Source organism: Olea europaea, unplaced genomic scaffold, assembly GCF_002742605.1.
Source record: "Olea europaea var. sylvestris unplaced genomic scaffold, O_europaea_v1 scaffold617, whole genome shotgun sequence".
NCBI lineage: Eukaryota > Viridiplantae > Streptophyta > Magnoliopsida > Lamiales > Oleaceae > Olea > Olea europaea.
The window spans coordinates 29625-56755 of record NW_019264523.1 but is presented as its reverse complement, the minus strand read 5'-3'; the positions used below and the strand labels follow the sequence as shown (position 1 = coordinate 56755).

The 27131-nt window shown below is 33.8% G+C and overlaps 3 protein-coding genes and 1 non-coding gene across 8 annotated transcripts; 2 read left to right on the top strand and 2 right to left on the bottom strand.

Annotated features, from left to right (window-relative positions):
• Positions 1–1126: 1126 nt before the first annotated feature.
• On the bottom strand, positions 1127–3035 carry LOC111389738 (E3 ubiquitin-protein ligase RMA1H1-like). Its single transcript, XM_023014689.1, has 2 exons — positions 2753–3035; positions 1127–1998 (listed from the first exon to the last, which is right to left on the bottom strand). Exon 2 carries the CDS (start codon positions 1971–1973, stop codon positions 1248–1250), a length of 726 nt encoding a protein of 241 aa, XP_022870457.1. The 5' UTR covers positions 1974–1998; positions 2753–3035; the 3' UTR covers positions 1127–1247.
• Positions 3036–7300: 4265 nt separating this feature from the next.
• TRNAL-AAG lies at positions 7301–7381 on the top strand. The gene has a single exon. It is a non-coding gene; the product is annotated as a tRNA-Leu (tRNA).
• A 2880-nt stretch (positions 7382–10261) lies between these two features.
• LOC111389730 (mannan endo-1,4-beta-mannosidase 5-like) lies at positions 10262–16031 on the top strand. 3 transcript variants are annotated; one of them, XM_023014678.1, is made up of 6 exons: positions 10262–10641; positions 10758–11115; positions 11826–12023; positions 13955–14077; positions 14669–14880; positions 15454–16031. In XM_023014678.1, exons 2-6 carry the CDS (start codon positions 10759–10761, stop codon positions 15860–15862), a joined length of 1299 nt encoding a protein of 432 aa, XP_022870446.1. In that variant the 5' UTR covers positions 10262–10641; position 10758; the 3' UTR covers positions 15863–16031. The 3 variants fall into 3 exon arrangements, with proteins under 3 accessions (XP_022870446.1, XP_022870445.1, XP_022870447.1); XM_023014679.1 differs by having other exon boundaries at positions 10263–10641; positions 10851–11115; XM_023014677.1 differs by having other exon boundaries at positions 10262–11115.
• Positions 16032–17179: 1148 nt separating this feature from the next.
• LOC111389729 (HBS1-like protein) lies at positions 17180–26589 on the bottom strand. 3 transcript variants are annotated; one of them, XM_023014676.1, is made up of 11 exons: positions 26571–26589; positions 26369–26442; positions 24611–24730; positions 23065–23217; positions 20847–21184; positions 20647–20757; positions 20081–20568; positions 19285–19453; positions 17857–18096; positions 17630–17764; positions 17180–17515 (listed from the first exon to the last, which is right to left on the bottom strand). In XM_023014676.1, the coding sequence occupies exons 3-11, from the start codon at positions 24717–24719 to the stop codon at positions 17384–17386; spliced, it is 1875 nt and encodes a 624-aa protein (XP_022870444.1). In that variant the 5' UTR covers positions 24720–24730; positions 26369–26442; positions 26571–26589; the 3' UTR covers positions 17180–17383. The 3 variants fall into 3 exon arrangements, with proteins under 3 accessions (XP_022870444.1, XP_022870442.1, XP_022870441.1); XM_023014674.1 differs by having other exon boundaries at positions 26565–26583; XM_023014673.1 differs by having other exon boundaries at positions 26560–26578.
• Between the last annotated feature and the right edge of the window lie 542 nt (positions 26590–27131).

Here is a 27131-nt window from a genome sequence, read left to right as displayed (position 1 = left end):
GTTGACACGGTTCGCTGCAGTAGATTGAAATTTGAGTCGATCGAAGGTTATAAGTATAATACAATTTCTTTGACTTAAAACAATATAAGTTTGTAATGTGGGCTAATCCAATTTCAAGTGGTTCACACCATGACAGCAATTCCATATTGGGCCATTGGCACATCACTAACATTCTAATCTGTGGCTCTAATCTGAGGAGCCACCAATTTTAAGCTGGGCCACTTATCTTGACTCCTTAATTGGAAGATTAGAAGAAGGCCAAACAAGATGATAACATCCTTTGGAAACTTCGGCTCCATCAACCTTTTGCCATCACATCCTTTTAAGTATACCTAGAAATTTCACGAGAAGATGTTGTTGGAAAAAAAATGGTTTAATGGGTCAACTTTGAGCTCAAATTTCAGTGGGACCCACCTTTTAAATAATACGGGACCTAGCATATTCACGTTCTACTCCGCGAGATGATTAACGTGATAAACTCTTCCCCTCCACAGAAAAAAAAAAAAAAGGAAAAAAAAAGTCAAGGAACTGAATATAAATAATTATATTTATATCATTATATGATTTGTAGTTTACGAAAGTCTGCCATGAATCAAAGAATATCTCCTCAGTTTTAAACCCTTATTGCAAGAACTCAGCTTTACTCCAAAAACTAAAGGAAGAGTGAAATCTCCTCCAATTGCTGTCTTCGGAACTATTTACTAGATTTATATCGAATGAACTAATCAACAATCGAACAAGACTAAATCTCGATAGAGTAAATTAACAAGGCTTTCAATGTTGTGGTGTCATTTCATAGTCTACAGCTAGAGTAAGGTGCTTCTTTCGCCGCTTATCAGTGGATTCTAGTACATTTTATGCCTTTGCTTCCGTAAATGGAGTCGATATTTGAATAATGAAAATATAGCCCCCGTTTGGCCCCATTATTTCAATTTTATAATTTTATTTTATTTTATTATTATTATTATTTTTTTGGAGAATGTACAATTGAAAAAGAATAAAAAAAATTTGATATATGTGTAAATATTATTTTATGAAAAATTGTGTGGTTGAAAATACGAAAGAGAAAATTATAATTTGAAATAATGAGGGTCAAATGGGGCATATATTGACAAAGATAAAATAAGGATGTAAAATATCTATCTGTCTATAAGCAAGCTCAAATTTCATTAGGAATGTGCCACTATTAACATGGCATTTTACAAGTACAAAATGGACCAAAGAGGAAAGGTAAAACAAAAATGTTATCAGAACAAGAGAAGACACAAGACCACACAACAACAAAGGAAGAAACAAACTCTACTGAGTGATCTATCAATCTGCATCATATGTCTTCTTAACCTAGGACTGCTACTACCCACTATACTATACGAGTTTGGATATGTATAAAGGGTTGTCTCTGAATTCCCAAAAATCCTTGCACAAACCATTTCACCAAACATCTTAATCATTGGATCAATCAAATTTGTTGCTGTCCCGCCATTGCCGAGCATGGACGAACCCATATAGTTGCCAGAGTAAGGGTAATACGGTTGAGACGATTGTAAATAACTTCGTTGATGAAGTTGGGGTGAATGACCCGAAGTTGCTGTCGGTATTAGTACGTCACCCCCAAATCTTGGACTGCGAGGCCTTTTTGGTACGAGTTTACCGACATCTGAAACCTCGTCGTTGGATGGATTTGTAGTTTGGCCACGGCCGTAGAGTGGGATTAAGGTTTTCTGTGACACCTCTTTTTTGCAGACAGGACATTGTGGATGCTGCTGATCCGGGTTTTCTAAAGGAAAAGTAATCCATCGATATATACACGGCCAGCAATAGAGGTGGCCGCAGAATGTGACCACAGGGTCTTTCACAAGGTCCAGACAGATGTTACATTCAAAATCACCAGAAGGAGACTCGTCGACCCATTTCGCCAAGGAGGATTTATCACTTTCTATTGCTGCCCCTTGGAAATACTGTTCTGTCGCCATATGGTGAGAATCCAGTCCAAACAATCTGTCATGAAAGAAGATAAAAAGTTCTTGTTAAATACAAGTTCCCAATCAATTGACTCCTTGAAAAACTCAGGATGAAAACAAAAACCATCGAAAGGATATATCAGGTCATTTCCAAACTTTCGTACGAGCGAGAATATAAGGGTACGAGCGAGAATATAAGGGTACGAGCTGCTATCAAAGTCTCAAGTGGACCATTTTACAGTAATAATAAAAACGTCTGCCCATAGTTTTTCTTCCTCCTTCCCTACACATTCTACTTGTATGTACAACGAAGAAATTAGAAGGGTAGGTGAGAAATCTGTTGATTAGGTTTTGCAAAAAAAGATCCATCAATTCCAGCATAATTTTACCCAGTATTTCCAACCTGCATCCCATCTACCATACCAAATAATTTTGTACACATTATCACGCAACCAATCAAAACTCAAATATCAATTGCAGTTATTATTAATTCATAATACCCCCCAAAATATACGTGGAATGGATACAAAACAAATATTTAGATTGTTAGTAACTTTTGATGTTCTACAATTCGTCGATTCTTTCTTTTCACACAGACACAGTATTAAGAAAACTTCAAACTTTCCCAACATAAAATCAAGAAACCTGAACAATGAAAATTACCCTATGTTAACTGATCCCTTCCTTCAAAAAGGAAAACATAATAAGAACACTTCACACACATCAAAACCCATTATGATTAAGTCAGTGAAATAATATCATATATCAGAAAGATGGAGAGTAATTCATACCAAACTACGAAGAGGGCCTTCTTGAAACGATACAAATGTGAGAAATGTAATGTAATGTCTTTGTTTCAATGTGAAAAGTGAGAAATTCAGCGTTTTTAATGCCAATAAAGAGCACAGCGTCGGGATGAAGCTGAAAATGCGTGGGTATGGACTAAAAAGGGATGAAGGGGTCCGTCTCTGCTTTTGCTCTTATATAAGCAACAGAAAGTGTAAGTAACGGCAAGGGCAATGCATACAATTACAAGGTCTGCATAATCTTCGTTGATGCTTCTGGATAAATACATGACGTAGTCCAAACGGCACGGGGAAGAACAATTTAGCCACTCTTTTTTTGACCCAAATTGGTAGTGTTTTCTTTTTGGGACTTTTCTTAGACTTAGTCTACTTATTTTGCTTAAAATTAAATTATTTTCCGTTAAAATTTTCATAAACATTATTCATTCAAAATATTTTATAAGTGTGACATAAATGTAAAACCCACCATTTGTTTTACCAGTATGGACACGTGACACTCATTTGTTATCGAACTAAAGGGTAAAATTGTCCCCAAAAAAAATTCTTTATTATATAACAATCCAAATGGCAACTTCAATTTCATTTAAAAATCCAAATAGGATAAAATTCATTAATATTGATGAACATGCCCATTTACTTCAAGTCATCACAACATCACGTGACTATCATGTGATTATTTAACGTCCAAATTAGCAACAATTTGAAACAAAATAATAAGTTTGGCAACTTTTAAGGAAAAAAAAAGTTGGATAACCAAATAAAAACAAGATCCAAAGTTGAGAAAAGAAAATAATAAGTTTGGTAACTTAAAAAAAAGGAGGGGTTGGACAACGAAATAAAAACAAAATCCAAAGTTGAGTCATTATTTGAGTTTTTTACCTCGATTTTTCACGAATTTTGTTCAAATATTTTTATTTTGAACAATTCTTATCAAATTAATAAAAAGAAAAAAAAATACTAAATACGAATTTGAACATCCCGCACGGGCACAATTGAGTCATCCATGCCCCCATTTGTCATCCATTAATTTTCATTCCATTCCATTTCATTTTTCTTTCTCATATTTTCAACTACACAATTTTCAATAAAATAATATTATACGTAAATCAAAAACTTTTTCTTCTTTTTCAACCACTATATTTTCAAAAAATACTATTTCACTCATTTTCATTTCTACAAACTAGGGGGGCAAACGGGGGCTTAAACTTATTTTTGCGAATAGTGTGTATTAAACTTTAATTTTGATAAAAATCAAATTTTTAATAAATTTTGATAGATATTGATTATTTGTGTAGTGAATAAAGGTTGCAGGGTCGGACCTGAGAAGAGGCCCAAGAGGCCTCCGCCTCAGACCCTACTCTTTAAAGGTCCAAAATTTTTTTTTTTTATTGTAAAATAAATATTTTGAATATTTCATTTTTACTCATTGCTTTACTATTCATTTTAAGTTAACAAATTTAGTTTCATAAAACTCTTATAAATGAAAAAATGAAAAAATGAATTGCTTGCTATGTTGGAAGCCCAAATTTTGAAATTGGCCTCAAGTCCCATATAGCTCTGGAAAATTGTGAGCCTATTTAAATATGTGTTTTAAAAAGAGTTTAAGAAAAATCTATTTTAAAAATAAAGGGCGAACCTGGGGTTATATGAGTATATTTACACCTGTTACCGTTTTAAATTACAAAAATCACAATAGAGTATAACTCTTAATTTTGTGCAATCTTATCAAGTAGTACAAACATCTTTATAATCTTCGGGAAATATAATTTTCATTTCTATACTTTAAATTAATTAGCCTCAATTTGTGAAAATGGGTTTCTTGAAGAATTCTTTTAGGAGACGGTCAATTCATACATGAACTATCATCACAAAAGAATCTCGTCGTCGTCTATGCTTCTCATAAAATCATTATTCAAATATGGCAAATATAAATTGGATTATAAGAATCTAAATGCATCTATCGACTATAAACTAATAAAAAGGAAGAAAAGCCACAAATAATTGTAAATCATGAAAAATAAGTAATTTGTTCTTACCATATAGAAAAAATAATAATAATAATAATAATATTTCATAAAGCATTTTGATATTCTAGACGCGAATTAAATAAGATAAATTTTTGAATAACACCAGAAGGTTCTTATACAAAGAGCCGTAGCCTTGTTTTCTATTGTTATAATACATGAAGAAAAAGAAGAAGATGAAACCACAGAGATGAAGCCTTCTAGAAAATGTCACGCCAATTGTTTATTTTTCTAATTTGTCGACTGCTATACCACATCACAATCTGTCTGTCTTATCTTGTCTTTCTTTCTCTTTTCTTTTTCATTTTTTAACTCAAATAATTTGTGCCATTTATCATCTATGTTTAAGAAAAATAATTGAGCTAAAAGAATAGTTTAAAATTATATTTAAATTTTACTTTGTCACTATTGCGCAATTCTAATTTAGATTAACTTAGGAAAATTCAAAGTTGATCTAAATAGAGCTTCTCGGCTTCATTTTTAATTACTCTTACTTATTAAGGCATTGTTTAGAAGGCTTGACATTTCTAGAAAATTTACAACTATTCCAAAAAACAAATTTTCACTTGAGAAAATCGAGTGAAAATTTGTTGTGTGAAGGCTTGGCATTTCTAGAGATGAAGAAAACATAGGATGAATTCGATCATGTCATAGGTGAAGCTTGAACATGTGTTGCAAAAGATGAAAGAGAGAGATGACAAATTCATAGTAAAATACAAGTACAAAAACCTAAAAATCATAGTGGAAAGGTTCACCACCCTCCTCTGGTAGCCATCCCTCATAGTTTCTATTATAGGAGAATTAAGTCGAGTTGACCGAAAATTGTTAATAGAAGTCTTGACATCCTCTTCCATGTGTGTGGGATCCACATGAATAAAAAATTCCAAAAATAGTGACCTCTACCCCCTATTGTGAGTGTTCGATCGGGGAAGCTGTCAACCCCTCTCTATCAATGTAGCAAAGTTGATTATAGAATTGACAAAAAGAAAAAAAGAAAAAAAAAAGAAAGAAGGAGAACACCATAGTCTACTAGTATATCCTAAGCATTTGATTCTAACATTATGTAGAACTATCAAAAAAATTTCAACTTCTTGATATAGATCTAGAAAAAAATGAACGATTTTGTTTTTGTAGTTCTAAGATGAGATTTCATGTTAAAAAATACTGATTCATATTCGAAAAATGTTGTTTACTAGCGTTCATCTAAACAAATTATGCCATTGTTTGAGCCCTATTTTGGGGGAATAATGTATTTTGAATAGTAAATTAATGGATAATGTGTAGTTAAAAATTAAAGAAAAATTTTAGATTTACGTGTAATATTATTTTATTAAAAAATATGTGGTTAAAAATGAGTTTTGAAAAAAATAAATTTTTAAAAGAATGAAACTCAAACAAAGGCTATATAAAAGAATAATGTTATTTAGTATCATTAATACTACAATAACAATTTTAGGTGACACAAACTAATAAACCCAACTAAACGTAGATTGTGTGACCTATAATTATATTCTTTACTTAATAAAATTTATATTAAGCCCCTGTTTGATCCCCATTAAATTCAATTTACATTATATTTCATTTTTCTCTCTCCTATTTTCAACCACACAGTCTTCCATAAAATAATATTACATGTAAATCGAAAATTTTTCTTTCTTTTTCAACCACTCATTTTTCTAAAAAATACTATTTTTCTCGTTTTCATTTTTAGGTAATGAGGGTCAAATGGGGCTAAATAACAGTGACGTTAAATAACATTATTTTATATAGAAACAAACAAGACAGCTTAAAACAAAGTAAAGTTGATGTTTACTTCGACCCTAAAACGTTGTTTTACTAAGCTTACAAAGTACTTGAAAGAATATTTTTCTGAGAAGTATCGCGATGTTTAGTCAAACATGCGACAATTGTGCACAACCTTAAAAGAATATTTCTGAATCCTGGCAATTAGATTGGTCTTGGGTAACGGACCAATTATTGGGGATCTCTTTTCTGCAACGGAAAAAAAACGGAGCTGGGTTGCAAAAATAATAATTTTGTCCCTTCCATGAACTACAAAGACAAAGTATGGAGTAATTTTTCAGGAAAAAAAGTACAATCTTTTTATTAATCTATTTCATTGAAATTCAAGCGCATTGAATTTCACAATATTTTGAACAGGGCGATCTAGGAAAAATTTTAAGACGAAATAATACACAAAAGATAATAATAATAATAATAAATAAAACCTCATATAATTTTATTTTATTTATTATTATTATGATTATTATTTTTTGAATTATAAGTTGGACTGGGGGATGGGTCATAGCATAAACCCACCAGTGAGTATGAAGATCTCTGCCACTACAGGTTACAACATAAAGCACGTAAATTCTTGGATGGGTCGATCCATAAGCCTAGAAATCAACCTACTATATGATAAGTGGCATGTCACCTGTTTTGAGAACGGGAAGGACGAATTACGACTATTATATAATAATAATTATACAAAAAAAAAGAGTGCCAAAAAGTGGAGATGGCCGAGTTGGTCTAAGGCGCCAGATTAAGGTTCTGGTCCGAAAGGGCGTGGGTTCAAATCCCACTCTCCACATTTTCCTTAATTTTTACTTTCTGGGCTTTACTTGGATCATTCGAACTAAAATGGGCCTACTCTGGGCCGATTCCGAACCAAAAACGTTGTCCCCGTCAAAATTTACAGAGACACATCCATAAACTTACCTTTTTGAATCTACTTATTTAATATAGAAAATTAATATCATATATTTGCATGGAAAGTTTCCACGATTAAATTTCTCTCTTTAACATCATAGTTTTCCTTCTTTGAAGTAGCAGAAACCCTATATATATTCATGAAACTGATTACCTGTATTTAATTTTAGTCTCTCTCTCTTTCTCTCTCTCTCTCTCTCTCTCTACAAGGTTTTTTCAGCTTTTTCCCATACGCTCTGTATTTTTATTTTTATTTTTAATTGTTACTTCTGTATTAATCCTGTTTATGCATGTAAATCTGCAGGTTATTTTCGGAACAATTCATACACTGACCATTACACAAAAGCAAAACAAGAAAAAAAGGGAGTAGAAAATATAATTATTGCAGGTGAGTATATATTTCTTGTTCATGACAACTCGAATCAATGTGTATTTTGAAAATAGAGAAATTTATGGGTTATTTTTTGAGTCACGATTTGTATAAGTTCTGTTTTCTGGTTCCTTTGAGTATGCGTTTCTAGTATGACTACTTTAATATGTTAATTATTATCAAATCGTATCAATTTTTTTGTCACATTAGCCTTTTCCAAGGCTAATGTGACAAAAAAATTTATAAAAGTTTTAACAGATTTTAGTAAAAGTTGATTAAACGAGTTGAAAAAAGTCTGTGGATCCCATTAATTGTATGATTTAAAATAGAAGTTTGACTAGTTGAAAAGTTTATAAATATTTAGCTCAGTTTTATCGGACAAGCACTTCTTGTTGCTTTTGTGTATCAATTTGAAGTTGTTTAATTTGAATTTCATTGACATTGAATTGATGGCAGCTTTGATTGATGGCGAAGACAAAACACACTATTATATTGAGAAGTTTGACCTCTCTTTCACTTTTGATAGCAGCCATTGTCATGTTGGTAAGCTATCAGAAGGTTCACATAATGCCCACAGGCACCAAGTTTATTGCAAGATACAGTGATTGGGAGATTTTCACGTAAGTGATTTTCATACATCATTAATCTTCTCAAAATTATCGTGTTTCGAACTTCCTAATTCCATTTTTTTTCTCGGGGGCTTGATACAGGATGTCTATGATTGTTTACTTCATCGGAAGCATTTACAACTTTTCCGTCCTTTTTCTTTGTGTGGGGAGTATGCTATGGCGCCCCATCATAGTCGTAGACATGGTATAATTCTCTCTTATGTTTAGTGCTAAGCCCCTGTTTGGTTCCCATTCTTTCCTCATTAAAATAAAAAATATGATCGTTATCCATCACATCAAACCACCAAATTTGAATTTTTATCTTTTGTGTGGGATCGGTAACGACTATATTTTTCATTCTCATTCTTTAAAAAATGAGAAACAAACGGGGGCTAAATATCAAACATATTGTAAATGTTTCTTGGGATTTACGTTTTTATACTGAATCTTTGAAAACAGATAATGATAATGATAATTGGTGGAAGCTTATCAGCAGCATGGCAAACATTTAGTCTCATAAAGAATGGAGCCCTTCATGTGGGATGGTATCCTATCTGCAAAATAGTCCCTCACTTCTGCAGCAGTATAATTGGATCATTAATTGTTGCTTCAATTGGACTGATTTTGCATCTGGTGCTGTTTCTTTGGTGTTTACACTATGTTCTTAATTTTCTTTTGTTGGAGTCTCCATGTTAAACCATGTTTGGCCTCGCTTAAAAACATGTATTTAAGTGCTCATTTAGGTTGTATGCTTTTAAGCTGGGAACCTTCCTTATTTTTGAAATATTGAAGCAGAGCAGCACTGATTTGTTGGAACAATTTACGAGTAATGCTACTCTTTGCTACCCAATTTAAAAGAAAGTATCAAGTGAATCACTACGATCATATTTGAATACAATCAAAATAAGTCAAATATTATTTTTTTATAAGCGACTTACTCATTTCAGTTGGTAACAAGAAAAATAGATTATTTCAGTTGGGATTTTGCATTCGAAATGGTAAACATTTTTAAATTTAGCCAAACATACACTAAACTTGGTAAGTCAAATAATTAGAACTTATAACTATTTAAAATTCTAAAATGAATAGCTGTAATTGAAATTCAATTTAAGATAATTACATCTTATCGTTCAAAAAAATAAATAAATAAAAATATTACATCTTACATTGAGAATATAATTTCTCGAAAAAAAATCACCTTTGATTCTCAACCTATTGCTCGAGGAGTAAGTTGGTTCTCTATTTTTGAAAAAGAACAAATTGGTCCTCAACATTTTATTATAGTTGTATAATCATTCGTAAATGAACGAATATAACTTAATATTTGTCTAACCGTTATGTATTCCGCTCATATCCAATTTTACGATATTAGATTTGTTGTTTCTCAACTTGCATTGATCACAAGAAATTGAAAATGAGGAATGTTTCCATGAAGGTCAAGTAATGGGAACAAATGGTGCAATTGCAACTAGATTGATGACGAGTGCATAGAATTGTAACTTGAAAAAATGAAAGGTTAGAGATACAAGATATGATATTTTGAACGTAACGATTGAATAAATACTTCTTTATTTGGTGGTAAAGATCTACTATTATTTTGCACATCTTTCGACATATTTGAGTTCAAGATGTAAGTATATTTTATCGAACTTCGACTTGATGATGATGCTTATCAGATTAATATTACACTTTTTACAAGGAAAAATAAGGATGGAAATGGCATGATAAAGTATTTATATCCAATATCAGAAAGGATGAAAATGAGTTGAGATCCAATCTGACAATATTTGTAACCAACATTCCACCTACATCGTCATTAAAAATAGTTTCTTTGAAAACTTCTTGTATTGGTAGCTATTAGGTATACTTTTTCTGATTCTCATTGGATTTGGTGGTCTCTCTTTCATTACCACCAAAATTTTTCCTTCTGTTCCCCCATTATTGTATATGATTTCCATTATAATAGGGACCCAATACACAAACACATAGAGGGTCACCACCTCACCCCCACCCACGGCCCCATCTTCTTCAGCGCAATCCACGAAGCCACATGATGCTGTTTCATATAGTAACTAAAATTTGAAGCCTCGTTGATGATTCTTGGACTTTGGCTGTCTTTGAAGTGATTTTGCTGTCATGCCCTTCGGAGAAGGGGATCTAAAGGTGCGTGTACCCAAAGAATTTTAGAAACTTAATAGATCCAAATCAATCAAAACCCATCTCGGAATAAATATTTTTTTAGCAGTATCATTTTTCATGGTTAAATCACCTTCAAGCAGAATGCAAGGAGGAAATGGGTTGTTCTATCCAATCATTGGTTTTGCATCCTGTTTTGCTTTTGTATACATGTCTTTTGGGGACCTATGGATCAGTTATGATGGAGAAACAACGCTGAGTTTTGTGGAGAGGAATGGAACTCATTTCATGGTGGATGGTAGACCTTTTTATTTTAATGGATGGAATTCTTACTGGATGATGGACCATGCTGTGGATGAATCCACCAGACCCAGAATCGGAGCAATGCTGCAAGCTGGTGCAAAAATGGGTCTCACCGTGTGTAGAACCTGGGCTTTCAGTGATGGTGGATACAATGCGCTCCAAATTTCCCCTGGTAGATTTGATGAAAAAGTATTCAGAGTAAGGGAATTCTCTTTTTTGCGGTCAAGTGTGTTCAAGATTTTCACCGTACTTTCTTTGGCATAAGTTAAGGGTTTCATTTTGTTTCTGACAAACTTCAATATATAATGGAATTTTAGGATGTTTATGATGGATTATTAACTTTATAATCCAATCTATTTCAGTTTTTAGCATAATCATTGCATTGGTCAAGTGTTTCTTTTTGTACTATAATCTTTTCCTTTTAAAGTGATTCAAGATTTTGACCTTTCTTTGGCATAATTAAGGGTTTCATTTTTTCTCAATAAAAACTTAAATATATTAAGGAATTTTATGATGGATCAGTGACTTGACAATCATTTAATAGCTGTTGGTTGTATTATTAACTGTTATGCTAATCTACATGGATTTGTTTTGGTGGGTTTATCTTTGTTTTAATGTATTCAACCGTTCTTGATTTTAACTCCTACATAGAAAGTTCGAGAATATATTGATCTCCCAAGAACGGGCTGATGTCATGATTGAGCGTTTGTATGTGTTTTCTCTTGATCAAGTGTGTAGTTTTTGGCTGATTATTAATAATGGCCAGCAATTGTTAAATCTGTTGGTCTATTTCTGTTTCGATTAACTGTCAATTGCATCAATTGAGTTAGATGGTCCATTCTGTGAACGTATACTCTAGTTTTCCTAATTAGGCACTTATAATTTGATGCTCATATGTACCATGGCAGGCTTTGGATTATGTGATTGCAGAAGCCAGGCAAAATGGAATAAGGCTAATACTGAGTTTAGTTAACAACTTGCAAGCATATGGTGGAAAGGCTCAGTACGTTAAGTGGGCATGGGAAGAGGGTGTTGGTTTAAGTTCTTCCAATGATTCATTCTTCTATGATCCGTCAATTCGGCATTATTTCAAAACTTATGTTAAGGTAATCTTATGATCATATCCCCACTTTTTGAGCAATCTTTAATCGATGGTTCTCTTGGGTGTGACATCAAGCATCAAATATTATATCTAAAATGCCGATCAAGATTTTATTTTTGTCTTGTTGGGCTATCTGCAAAAAAGTATGCTTCATATTCTGAAGTCTTCTAATTTTCTTTCCAAATATGGGAACTTGACGACTATATGTGTTTTATCGTAAGGCTTCAACTTTTTGGATATTTATGTTTGCCTATTTCTGTCAGCTTTTTACTTAACATTGGAGTTCTTATAGCTGTCAAGACAACTCTTGCATCATATAAGACAGCAGCAGTGTTAGATCATATGCTCTCTTTCTAATGCAATGTTTCTTATCTTGAAACATTTATGTGCATCCCATTCGAACAAGAGAAGACCAGAGATGGATCATGTGTCTTCTTGTGGCTGTATCTTCTTGTGGCACTGACAAATTCCTATGGCTGTTTCGCTAACACTTTGACCAAACTAATCCAACGTACATTTCTAGAAAATAGCTGTTTGGGCATATAAATCCATTGAATGCTTGGAAACTTATTTTCTCTTATTTGTTTCTTTTTACTTTTTTAAATCTCAAACTTAAGTAGTCCGTTTATTCCTCTGTGCATCAATAATACGAAGGACATGTCATAATCTTTGCCACATAAGGAAATGAGTTTAACCCTTGTTTAGCACCTATTTATAGTCGGTCAAACCAATTTTTATCCACATATTTTATAGGACCTATAAGTACTATCCACTTATCCACTACCAAATCTATCTATTTACAATTTAAACCGATTATAAATGACTCCCAAACATGTTTAAATTTGCTGAGTTCCTAATATAGTCCTTTTTAGATACTATTAAAATCAGACAGGCTTTTAGATAAGCAAGATGGAATAAAATGTTTATCTAGTTTTTAGATGATACAGCAAACCACACACACACACACACATATACTGGGTGATGCTATTCGTATATCAAGGTGTCCACCCCTCTCACATAGAAGGGGATCCACTTCAAATAAAATATAATTTTATCAGAAGTGGGTCTTCTCCATGTGAGGAGGGTGAACACCGATATTGACACCGTATTATGTACAATTAGCATATTCCATATATATTCATGTACTTGGTAAATTATTTACATATTAAAAATGTAAATAAATTATGTTGAAAAGAAGCACTGTGAAGAGTTTCCGATGAAGAAACATGGAATTTACAATTGCTAATTTTCTATCAAACGACACAAGTTGTAGAAGATTTGAAGGGACAATGTTCGCTTAGTACTCTGTTTCCCGAATTGAATTTCAATTTCCATCTTCGTGGGGATAACTCCAACTGTTCTCTACAAAACTATCATTAATTTCTACTTTTTATGCATTCATTGTCATATAGAATATGCATTGAAGCATCAACGTTGAAAAATATTCAACATGCATATGCTTCATCATTCAGAGAAGTACCATGTGAACAAAACTATGTTTTCCAATTTGGCAAGAATGGTTCATTCATTATATTGTAACTTGATACACTCTTGCAAAATATTAATGGCATGGAAATAAGTTAATTAAAATTCATTAGAATTTTTTCCATTGCTTTTGCTTGAATCTTGAACTTCCAGTCAACAATGTGAATGTATTGGTTTACCTCGTACCATTTGCATGACCAGCATGATAACAGCATTATTTGATTTTGTGAAGAAAGAATACAATGACAGAAGTTCTGGAAGAAAAGAGACAATAAACTACTCTGGCTTTTCCTCCATTTTTTCTTGTTTCATATGGGAATGAACTTGCAAATGGAAAGATAATATTCTTGGCTTCCTTTTCTTCTTTTCACTCATAGCTAAATGTGATTTAAAGGAGCAGGAAGAGCAGTGTCTCTTTCCTGAAATAATTTCAAACATCTTGTTTGGCAGACAGTGCTAACAAGGAGGAATACATACACTGGGATTCAGTACAGAGATGACCCAACAATTTTTGCGTGGGAATTGATTAATGAACCCCGCTGTATAACTGATGCTTCTGGTGACACACTCCAAGTAAGTCACAAGCTTACTATCCCTTTACAGCTCAAGTATATGTATGAAGGAACATATAAGATTTCAAGGATTGTATTTTGAGCTTCTTTTAATTTTATATTTTTCTTAACCTCTTGGACACCAAATACACGACATTTTGGACTCAAAACTGTGTTTAAGACAATAATAAACTGATGAACTTTGACTTTTGGGTTTTGCTCTAAAAACCATCATTATTAAGACAGTCGATGCCATGGCTACAAGTATGAGAATGGTGAATACATATTTTGTGGTGTCGCTTCTTTGGTCGGTAAAATTACAGCCAGTGGTGTTTTATCAATCCGAACCCAATTTTTCAACATTTAACTCTTTTCCAAGGTTACATTTTCCAGATGGCTGTCTCCACAAATTATAGAGGTCTTCTTCCGGTATCCTTTCAATGGAGGAACACTCTTTAAAAAAATCCTTTTATGCATAATGTTCAGGCACTCTTAATTTTCGAATAAAAATCCAGATCATTTTGGTTTTGACACCTGTTCTATTAGCACGGCTTTGCTTGAATGTAGAAGGAGACTCTTCAAGTGATGTGATATGTATTTGGTACAATTGCAGGACTGGATAGAAGAGATGTCTACTTTCATTAAATTAATTGACAATAAACATCTGCTGACTGTGGGCCTTGAAGGATTCTATGGTCCTAAAAATCCCAAAAGATCAACTGTGAATCCAGAGTTCTGGGCAGCTGATCTTGGATCGGATTTCCTTCACAACTCAAAGATCTCAACTGTTGATTTTGCATCAGTTCATATATACCCTGATCAATGGTGAGCTTATTTAATTATCTAATCATATTTTCTGTTACTGCATAATCTGTTCTGTCTGTTCAACTTTGTTATCTATCAAGCTTATAAATTTATCATAATATTCCCCAAGACCAGAGATTTAATTTTTGAAGACAAACAAACAAAATAGAACATGAAAGAAGGAACACATTAAAGAATGGTGCAATGTGATGATGCAAAAGTAAAGTTATGATTTATTACTTGTCGGAAATTAATTTCTTTTACTACCATTTTACTTCTGGAAATTTCTGCAAGAAGGAGAAGCAAGTTATTTGTCTCATTGATTTCAATGCCAAGTGGCTCTGATTCTTCTCTTACCCTGATGAATTGTAAAATAGCTTGTGAACTCTGCATGTCGGCTAAGCTTACAAAATTACTTATAAGTTTATTCTTTAGTGAATAAACAAATTTTTTTTTTTTTTATGGTCAAAGCTGAACACAAGTTAATTACTTTGGAAGTTTTCCCAACCTTGCTGTTGCAAAAACATAGCAACATGTGCAAACATGCTCTGTTGCATTCTTCTACTTTTGGGGGAATAATCCAGCTAAGTGTAGGTCTCATAATCAAGATTTTGGATACCAACTAAAATTTGTCTCCAAGTGGATGCTTTCGCACATTGAAGATGGCGACAAAGAACTGAAAAAGCCTGTAATGTTCACTGAATTTGGATTGTCAACCAAGAACAAAGGATTTGACCCCTCTCAACGAGACAAATTCTATGAAGTTATTCTCGAAATAATATACAAGTCAGCAAAACGAAAGAAATCTGGTGCTGGAACTCTAGTCTGGCAGTTCTGGGTTGAAGGGATGGAAGAGTTCAATGATGATTTTGGTATTGTTCCATGGAAGAGACCATCAACATATAAACTGTTTACAGAACAGTCTTGTCGGCTGGCAAGAATTCAAGGAGTTCTTCCTTCACAAAAAGAACATTTAAAGAAATTGTGCAGCCAAAGGTGGTAAAGATATAAAATTTTCAGATCCAATTAATTATATCAGTAAGAGAAATCTGGTTGCATTTTTTTGTTGGTTCTGATTGTTTTGGTCAGTTCATTGAACTTGTCCCACTTATATTTATATAGGTTTATAGTGTCATCATATTTACGGCATCTGCTGATTTTATTTATTATTATTATTTTTTTTTTGCTGCACAATTATTTAGAAGCTGTTTTTAAATGCATCTAAATGGATCTTTTCTTAAAAATTGAAAGGTAAAAGTAATTTTCCATAAAAAGTAACTTGGGAATTTATCAGGTTTCCGTAAAGTAACTTCGAACCTGTTGGGGAAATAAACGTCGATTATCGTTGTTGAAATATAATTGTTGCGAGAGTGGAATGTCAAAAAACAGAATGTCATTATTCCAGACAATCAAATTTGTGGGCTTTGACAAATATTCCCACAAATTATAAATCTCTTTCCATTTGCAGATATTGTCCTCAACACCATTATCCAACCAAGAAAATGTCTGATAATCTACAATGAATTCCAAAGGGTTCTTTGATCTTCATCTATTTCTCTCATCTTTTCATCCCTTGAATTTATCTTCAAGTCTTTCAATTCCTCCTGTTAATTTCTATGGCAATGCCACCACTGAAACATTCGTACTCTTTCAACAGATACAAACTTCTCCATCACTTTATCCTTAATCAATCCCCACTAGACCCCGACTCATCCTCCCTCCCCCTTCCGTTCTCTCTCTCTCTCTCTCTCTCTCTCTCTCTCTCTCTCTCTCTCTCTCTGTTTGTGTGTCTCCATGGGCATGATTTTGTCTTCCTTTTCGTGCCCTCAACTGGCATCAATGGCACGAATTCTGCTCCGCACCTTGGCCTGCTCACTTTCACGAAGGATGGTTACTCAAAAAACCATGTCTTTGTAGTCAGGTTTGATGTGTTCAAGAACCAAGAGTTCAATAATCTTAATGAGTCATGTTGGCATCGATGTGAATTCTCTCACTTCTGGAGAAATGCACGAGGCTTGATACTGGATTTCAAATGATAGACAATGAGTATGATGACCGGATTGGAAACTGTGGGCAGTATTTTCGTCATTCTATGTGCAGTCGCAATTTTTGCGTTCTTGGTAAGGAGAAGCAAAAATGGGAAGGGAAAAGAAATGGAGAATGGGGATTGGAATACTGTCCTCATCGCATCGATTTTCAAGAAATTTATTCTGCAACAAAAGGTTTCGCAGAGGAAAATGCAGTCAGCTGGAGGGAACAAAAGATTGGATCAATGCAAACATAGGAATTAAAGAAGTGAGGGTAGAAACCAAGAAATCAATTATAAATAAACGGAAAATCTTTGAATAAACTAATTCATGGAATTTAATTCATCATATAAACCAGAGTGAATCACTTGTACATTATACAATTAAGAAAAAAACTATAATACTGCCTGCTGCTATATCAAAATGGTAGATGATATCAGATTACAGATCTTTCACGGATTGTTGGTCGCAACAATGCCAATTATCTCCTATCAAAATCAATCTTGCGTCTTCATTATTTGGGATACAAGACCAACAGCAACAGTTCTTCCTGATGATCTAAGTGACACCCGTCCCAGGGCTCTAGATTTAGCATACTCCTCGACACAAACCGATCCTTGCAGAACCACCTAAGGTTAGAAAAATGCACAGTTAAGTCGGCTACTAGAGAACAATAGTGCAGATCTATCAGGAAGGAAAACACAGAAAACAGAGAAAAACCACAAAAGTCATGTACCACGAACCTCAACTACTGCGTTCTGCTTTGCTAATATACACCTTGGGGACTTTTTCGTAACCTTCCCAGTCTTTGGATCAAGCAGCGACAATATCTTCACAACTCTTGCAGCCTCCTTTGCATGGTGTACGTGTAATTCCAACTGCAAATGTTCATGGAGATTATTGCAAGCAAGCTCTTACATAACACAATAACCACAGAATAAATGAAAATTTTTTTTATGAAGAGCGAAACCTGAGAACCAATTAGAATTGGAACTGTAACATCCAGCACCAGGATCTTCAGTTCCAACTGGTTTGCCACGTGAACCAGGAAATCAGGGTGACATAAGACACCACCAGCTGTCACGCGATTGCCCTCTATACCCTGTAAATTGACTGTGACATTGTCACCAGCTCTTGCAATGCTACAAACTTGAGAATCCCGTTCCATAGAACGCACTGTTGCTACTACTCTCGAAGGCATAACCAGAACCTGTAACCAACATTTACAAACAAGTGTTACAAGTGGCAGTTATTACACTCTCCATGAAGTCAAACCAGCTCTGAAGATTCCATAATACCTATGTAGGTTAAACCCTAGGAAACTTTCAACATTTCCACAACAAAGAACACATTCGAAGTGACTAGGAAAAAAATTCTCCAATAGGTAAGAAAATTATTTTCAAGCCTGAAAGTTTAGTAAAATCTATACATGAAATGCACATGCACAAGTAAGCGAAATTCAGTTTAGCCATCTCCTTGAAGAGAAAACAGCAAATATTACATACATAAAATGCTTTTGCCACGAAAAATATCAGTTGATAAACAATTACAATCTCGCAAGTTGCATTTTACAGCATCAATATAGAATTTATAATGACCTCAACCTCTACAGATGGCGACTTCAAAAGTCTCATCTCAGCCATGTTATTTAGTAGCTCTCCAACACTGTGTCTATACAACCAAAAGGAGAATTTTGAACGAAATTAGCCTGTAAAGGGCAGGCTTGAGAACTTATGAATTTGAGACGGACTGAACTTGTATGTAAGATTGGATCTTTTACAGGAATACTCTCATTTAGCGCTTGAAGTCAAGAAGACTGAAAAAAAGGTTTAAAGTTTGCAACTGTCTCCATCTTTCCAATTGTGTAGAATGCAGAAATTGGAAACAAAAAGAACCAACGTATAACCTAACAAGAGAACAAAAGTGATGCACGAACGGAAATTCTATATAGGACTAGTGCTACAAATCCCTTCCCTAAACAATCCACCAAAACAGCAAAATTTTCTTCAAGGATTATCATATTGGTACACACAGTTCAAGATCTTCACAGCTGACTCATCTAATTGTACTCCATCTAGCTCATAATGAATACCTCTGTAAGGAACTTCAGAATTATCAAGGCACAAATCAAAAAAGAATGTTTTTTTAAGAAATGGACTGTAAAGTGCCCACATAAATAATTTTTTGATTAAGTGTACTGAAGCATATCGGGGGAGTTGGCGGTGGGAATTGAGTGTTAAACTATTTTATAATTCAAAAGCTTATATTGGAAGAAAATGGATATCAATTCCAAACAACCCCAAATAAAAAGGCAGCATTTATTTTGGAATGGAGGGAGTGATGACTTTGAAACTAGACAGGAAGATTCTTAAAAACTAAAGGGCAACATAATCTGTACCTTAGAACCAGTTCGAATAGCTCCAGTCTCCAATTTCCCACATGCAGACACCTGACCTTGTGATTGTGATTTGATAATGTCACATATTGGCATTAGTAAAGGCTTTGAATAATCTCTTGCAGGAAGTTGAAGAGAATCTATTGCATCCAATAAACAAGGTCCATGAAACCTGCAATTCAATAATTTCAGAAGTTCTCAAGATAGCATCACATGTAGGTATAGAAATCAAGATTCAAGAAACATTTTGAGGAAGTTGTGCGTTTGTGTATTTGGTGTACATTTTCAGGACAATATAATGTAGAATCAAGCATTTAAAAACAATTGCCGAGAGATACAAGCATCCTTTTTCTTTCACCAGCAGGCAGAGATGATGGAAATCTTTAGTCATCAAGGATTGACAAATATTGGTTTTCAATTCATGCATTAGATTGGTAGATCAATAATATCACCAATTTGTAAGGATGCAGAAAAGAAAATCATATTCTTTTTTTTCCTTGCATATGGTTACCATAAAGCATATGTAGAAATTAAAATTTGTTGTACCATTTGCATGGCAACACGAGCTATGCCCAAAATGCTATCAGAGATACAAACAGCCGACTTACTTCCCTTAACAATACACATGGCCATCAAGAGCAACCCATGATAAAAAAACACAGCAAAAATCTGGTAGAATTGGTACATATCTAAAATGCATATACATTATGACATAAAAGAAAACATCAAATGAGCAAAACCAAAAAGATTGTAATGCAAAAAAATAAATAAAAATAAAAGGCAGATAGAGGAATCTAACCAGGTGAACAATCGTGTATCAGAAGGAGTTGCCACCAAATTTTGGTTTTCCATCGCACTCACTGGAATCCATAATACAGAAGAGTCTTTAAAACCACAAGAGCGAAGAAATGTTCCAAGTTTCTGCTTAATCATATCAAACCGTTCTTGGGAGTATTCTACTACATCCATTTTGTTAACTACAACTATAATTTGATCCACTCCAAAGCTTCTTATGAGCTGTGCATGTTCTCTTGTTTGCCCTCCGATTGCATCCAGCCCTGCTTCAAATGAACCAACTGAAGCATCTACCACCAGAATGGCAGCATCTGCTTGTGTTGCTCCAGATATCATGTTTGGAACAAAATCTCTATGGCCAGGGGAGTCCAGCAGAACAACATGATATTTCTTAGAATTGAAAAAAGCAACAGCCACAGTCATGGTTATACCCCTTTCCCTTTCTTCAGCACTTTCATCCAATGCCCAGGCATAAGCGAAGGATCCCTTCCCCTGGTCAAAGAATAAAGCACACATTAAGGACATTAAACCTAGATGCATGAAAAACACAAAATAAGGATGCTACATTACCTGTTGTTTAGCTTCCTTTTCATACTTGTGCATCTCTTTTTGGGATATCCGTCCCAAAAGATGAAGCAACCTTCCTGAAAGTGTTGATTTTCCAGAATCAACATGACCAACCTAAGTATTTAAAAGAACATAATCATTAGAAAAAACCAGTCATATTTGGACAGATTATCAAGGACATTCTGACAGAAAAGGTAACTTACAATCGCAAGATTTAGTTGACTCAATCTGCCTTCTGCTTGATCTGGCATCATCCACGACTCGGGTTTATATTGTAAATTTGACTTGTCCTTATCCTCATTAGCATTTTCAGTTCTAGATTTTGAAGACAAAGAAACACTACTCATGCTACTGTTAAGTATTTCTGGTTTGCTCCCACTGTCAGAAGCAGTCTCTCTCCCCTTCACAACACTACGCCCATCTCTCCCCAAGGATGCTGATGAAGAATTGGGCCCTTCGGCACCCAATTCCGATTCAATAAGAATATTCTTCTCTCTTTCACTTGAAGGCATATCTAATGACGATAATCTTTTGAAATTGGCTACAAGCAGAAAGTAGTGGCCATCAGAAAGGTGTCAAATACTGTCTAAAAAAGAAAAAGATATCATACATCTGTATCAAAAATTTAAATCACAAGCTGACCATAGTAGTTTATTAAGCGCTGTGCAAAAGAGAATTTTGCTCAATGTGGACTTGAAGAACTAACAACAACAATTACAAACTTGAATTTAGGGTTGGCTTCTTGAATTTTTTTCCACTTCATTTGGCCCATTGCCAGGACTACTAAAAAATTCAATGAAACCAGTTATGTGCAATCATTTTAGTCTACCTCTAACTTTACGTTTTCTAACACAGTCTGAATATTGCATTGCTCTTACAGATGGGAGATTCGTTAGGGACACCTAACAATAAATTTGCAATTCCCTTAATTTATCTTCAAACGCAATAGCCCGCTACTTAACTTATTGGTGATTATTTTCACTTATTATTTATATACTCTAGTTTAGTCACATACATCTTGTAATCATAATTTATACTGTGTTTAATTTTACGGATATTGTCTTTTAACAACCAAAAGTCAGTAACATAGCATACACTGGGTCCCTTACCATTAGAACTTCTGCATTTAACTTTAGGAATCTTATGGTTATATATAATCCCTATACTACCATTCCATTTCATTGAACATAAGATAATCCTATGCACTGCATCCAATTCACGATCCAATAATTGAACCCAAAGTACCTAAAACAATCACTCTTTAGGACGACAATTCTCTATAGTAATTTTACTATCATCTTTATTTCTATTATGACTAAAAGGACAATCCATGTATTCCATTTTACTTCTACTCAATCTAATACTTTCAGATTCCAAGGTGCTCTTGCAAAATTCTAACTTACGATTTATCCCATCCTAGTTTCAATAACTAAAAAAATGTCAACAACATATCCATCAACTAGTGCCTATAATCATCTTTTTACTAAGCAGAGTGAAATATTGTAGGGAATCATGTTGCAACAAAGGACAATATATTAGGTTTTTGAGTGCCCAAAATCATCCTTCAGACAATAATCATAGAGTTCATGCTCTTCTTATACCTAAATTAAGTGCAAAAAATCCTGAAAACAAACTCGAAACATAAAAAGATACTTTTGGAATCCAACTTTGAGGAATGCAGTCTACTGGATACAAAATCATCAAGAGATGGGGAATCAAACTCGAAACGGGTTACCATCAACCATATGTATAATGTCAGAAAAAAGAAGATGTTACATCCCCAGTAAAAGTTGTAAAGACTTCCTCAAATAAAATTGGACTAAGAATTTTTTTGAAGTATGAGAAAAATATATTAATCTATTGACTGGTTTAGAACTTTTATACGTTCTTCTACAGATTGACAACCCGTATTAGATCATATGCCAACCAACTTTTATGTTCTGATGATTTTGAAAGCTAAAGGTCCTATAGAATTCTTGAAAATTCCCATGGATATTTCCTAGTTTATGGAAGTTAAAACCATCTTCTTTCAGGATAACATCATTTTGTGCTTCAAAGGGTACAGACTTTGCGGGTCCCATGTGGAAATGATGCAAAAAGAGACTTGGCCATCACTGATGCTCCAAAGTTTTTGCAGCTGCAACCTACTACATGGTACCTACTCTATGATATAAGAAATGGAAACAGACATGGATGCTATTGAAGAGAATGGTATTTGACCTACCACGAAGGTGATATTTCGTAAGATTCAAAAAAGAAGACTAATTAAATGAAGAAAATAGGCATGGAAAATGTAAATATTCATAAAAAAAGAGGGGAAAACTCCATAAAGAAAAGCATTTCTATCTATGACATGTAACTTAAAACGGTGAGAAAATCATCCAAAAACATGAAGCAACAGATATGGAAAGACTTCGTTACCTGCAGTCCTGTTACTGTTGCCACTAAATTTGACCAAAGGATTGCGTAAAACCCCACATATGTCACATTCAGACATACTATCTTCATTATCATATGTACAAATAGGGCAACGCCATACCCCAGCCTTGATGACTTCTTGTTTTGGTGCAATAACTGTTGCAACAAAGTCTTGATCAAGCAACATGGTACTCAACATTGAACAACATGTTTAGAAAACTCGTAACACTTGGGTTCAGAAAATTTGTTAATCACACTACTGGTTGTCCATTATATGTTTAGTTTGATAAGTTAAAATGAAATCTCCTATCATCCTACTCTACTAACTTTACTTGCTAAAAATACACATTAAACCTGAGGCAATGAAATGAACAACCACAAAGCTGCTAATATTAGGTCGGTCTCTTACATCAAAACGGAAATCAAATTTTCCGTTCAGTAAACGCTTGCTGCAAATATTACATTAAGTAAAACTGCAGAAGGAATATCGCTTGCTTTTAGAACCAATTCCTTTCATTATTCGCCCTTTAGACATCACAGCACAAAAACACAGTTTTCAGAAGAATACACTAATTACTTCTCAAATGGCCTTCTGTATAATCAAATCCCTCACCAACCCAGCTGCATCTCAAGAAAAATGTCAGAGAGAGTTAAACCATCCTCATATCTGTATCACCTTCATTCTGAACAGGTTAGAACTTCAGTTTTATTGCCAACGACCACTAAAGGGATAATTACAAAATTACATCGCACACCATCATCTTCAGCAGAAAACTTTCTTTGAAACTAAAAAAAGAATGCATTGATAACCAGCAATTGCAGCTTAAGTATACCATTACTTACGACCTACCTCACGTGATTCATAGTTTAGTTTCAAATATTTGTTAAACAGTTAAAGTGATTGGTTGGGAGTGTTTAAATCATAATTTAGGGAGCAGGTCCCACATTATGCGTGGATAAAAAGTAGATAGTAGTTGTGAGCCCTACAAAATGTTTGGATAAAAGTATGTTCGATCAAAAGTGATAATAATTTAAACACCTCCCAAACAGGCACAGAATAATAGCCCCATGAAGGGACCCATGGTCCTTCCCACTATCAGAATTAGATATTCAGAGTTAGTTCATAATATTGCCACTATAAGAATTGGATATTCAAAGATAGTCATATTACTTATATAGAAGATCATTATTCTCAAGATAGGAAACCAACTCCCAGCAACTATAGTAAAAATTGAGTAAAAGCGAGAAGTTCTCCTGTGCAACTATTGCATTGGTGAAGTTTTATTTTTTGTAAGACAGGTTTAATTCCTTAAATAAAAACAGGAATTCAATCTTAAATATACATCTTAATGAAAAAGCCTCTTTCAAGTCCAAAATTATATTAAAAACAATCCAATATTGACACTAGAATCCACCAAAGTTATGCATGAAACTATAAGTCATGAAAGAATTTCCATTGAAAACCCCTCGAAACAAGAATCACAACAAATGTTTCATCAACTCATACATGTACACAGAGAGAGAGAGAGAGAGAGAGAGAGAGAGTCACCTCTTTCTTCATTTTTATATTCGTACTCATCTCCATTGAGATAATCATCATCCTCATAGACATCATAGTCATCATCATAATCAATCCCATAATTCACTTTCCGAGGCATGGTGCTACTTTCTATTATATATAAACAAAAGTGTAATCAAATATTTGTTGTCTAGCCTTCAAATTATTAAAACTGAACTATCACCCTGCTAAATAACAAATACATAATTTGAAGTTATTTCCAACACCAGAAAATGACATATAAAAATGACACTTCTTAATTATGATACATCAATTCATTTGTTGTCATCCACATTCCAAAATATAGAGCTTCTTTTTTTATCGTTAACTTCATTCCAGACAAGTTATTCAAACTTGAAAGATAAAGAACTACTTATTAACTTCCCAGACATAACCAATTGTGCATGATTATATTTATGGAGAGTACATAAAGTATCATGGTCATTAAACTTGGAAGTTAAAAGGAAAATAAAACATAACATTAAAACTGAGTGTCATGGAGGTGGCAATACCCTTTGTCCATGAGGCTGCAAAAAGATATACAAATCAAGGTAAATGAATTTGGGGGCTCGGGCTTCAAAAAACAGCGACACTTACTCAGAACTATTACCTAATTACAATATACTGACTGCGAACTACGCCAAAAAAAATTGTGTATTCCCATCTCTCTGTTTTAAGAAAAGGGTCTAATAAATAAGCCTTACATATGGTCTAAACTATTTAAATCTGAGATATACATAGAATTTCTTGAAATTATTTTCATCAAGACAGGATAAAACAAAATGGGATTATACAATTTCTCACTTCCCTAAGGGCGTTCTTGCGTAGAGCATAGATTCCAGCAAAATAAATAAAGGGAAACACCAACGCAAAGCTTTTCTCCAGTTTATTAGAAACAGAATAACCGGGGCAATGAGTTTAAAAACAAATTCATGGTAGAAATTTCAAAATTTATAAATGATTTCCTCTCATGTTTTATGATATTAGTATATCTGGAACTTGATAAATGGTTCTATTTAAATCAGAAAGACACAGGAAGTTGTAGTTATCCATTTTCCCTGTCAACATAAAAGACCAGGATCTAGCAAATGAACTGGCCATTGATTTAAATTTTGATGTCCGTAATTTCATGAGACTAGCCATTTGAATCCCTACTGATTGGAATCCTGAAGACGACTAGGAGAGGTATAATCACAGCCTTTCCACAATTCTATCCAGGAGTGGGAGTTTATAAAAATGCTGACTGGGGAACAAGATAGAAATACTAGCTATTGTGGTTTTGGTTCACCAATTAAATCGAAAGGCACTCAAGACACAAGGCTTCCTCATTGATAGAATAATAATTTGCCTTTCGGAATAGACCTTAACAGAGAAAAAATACATCCAGGGGAAATCCCTGCCATAGAAAATACCCAGAAACTACATTATATCTCCAAACCAGTCTGCACATTTCTTTCCACAATGAATTTACTCAATGCCCAGAAAAGGCAATTGCAAATATCCAAGTTCAGGCCTCATGGGACTCAGTTCAAAAATTTTCAAACATTTCATGTAGACTGCAAAACAAGATTCAATTTTTTCCACCTCTCATGCCAATAATTAGAACTTTCAAAATGAAAAGATTCCCGAGAGTACTCTTTTCCAGAAGTATAATGCGAAACAGTTTATAGGTATGAATAACAAAAGAGCCAACTTTTGCACTTATTAACTAATTTAGCATACAGAATCCAAAATTTAAACAAATCATACCCACTGAATACTGTAATCTTTGTTGCCCCCACCAATTCAACTAAACGCCTCCTTCCCTTTTTGTTGCTTTGCAGCTGCAGTGTGCAAGGAAAATAAGTAAGATTTTCATCGACCATATTTTTATATCTCCATAGGAAACCGAGGAATTAAAACGTCGAAATCCAAATAGCGAAAGGTTTAAATAAAGTTACAAAACTGCAACCAACAAAAATAGTTGAGAGATTTTATCCGAGCGACACTGGGATACAGGGGAACTCTCCCCCAATTTGGTGCTCGTGAAAATTACTCGTGGTCATTAAACTTCTACAGAAATCTTGTTTTGGTCACCAAACTTTTTTTCTATCCCAAACTAGTCAGTCAACTTTGTTTTCTATTGCACGTTAGTCACTTCGTCCATTTGTTAGCCTCTACTTAATAGCCATTATTTGGAAAGAAAAAAAAAATAAATAAATAGTTTTGAATTGTGGGATTGAAAATGAATATGTAGAGTAAAGAGTTTTAAAATAGTAATTGTCAGTTAAACAAGGGCTAAATTTAATGATTCCATCGTACGTGTTACTTGTTAATTAAATTTTAATGGTTGGTTGACCCGTATTTAATATAGGACAAACATTCGGATTTGTGACCACGCTTGAAGATTGAATCGATTTAGATTGCACGACTTTGTGAAAAGAGTTTTATTTTCCATAAAATTTTCATTATATATTTATTTGATGCTTTTCATTTTATTAATTTTATGCTATTGCAATTTGCATTATTAATT

What these genes read in the sequence shown, in the direction of transcription:
- LOC111389738 (XM_023014689.1), bottom strand. Translation starts at nt 1,973, where the DNA reads ATGGCGACAGAACAGTATTTCCAAGGGGCAGCAATAGAAAGTGATAAA.
- LOC111389730 (XM_023014677.1), top strand. Translation starts at nt 10,735, where the DNA reads ATGGTTAAATCACCTTCAAGCAGAATGCAAGGAGGAAATGGGTTGTTC. An exon ending in TTGATGAAAAAGTATTCAGA is followed by an intron (nt 11,116 to 11,825) that starts GTAAGGGAATTC and finishes GTACCATGGCAG; the next exon opens with GCTTTGGATTATGTGATTGC. An exon ending in CATATATACCCTGATCAATG is followed by an intron (nt 14,881 to 15,453) that starts GTGAGCTTATTT and finishes AGCTAAGTGTAG; the next exon opens with GTCTCATAATCAAGATTTTG.
- LOC111389729 (XM_023014676.1), bottom strand. Translation starts at nt 24,719, where the DNA reads ATGCCTCGGAAAGTGAATTATGGGATTGATTATGATGATGACTATGAT. An exon ending in AAAAGGAAGCTAAACAACAG is followed by an intron (nt 20,569 to 20,646) that starts GTAATGTAGCAT and finishes TTCTTTGACCAG; the next exon opens with GGGAAGGGATCCTTCGCTTA. An exon ending in GATACACGATTGTTCACCTG is followed by an intron (nt 19,454 to 20,080) that starts GTTAGATTCCTC and finishes ATTGAATTGCAG; the next exon opens with GTTTCATGGACCTTGTTTAT.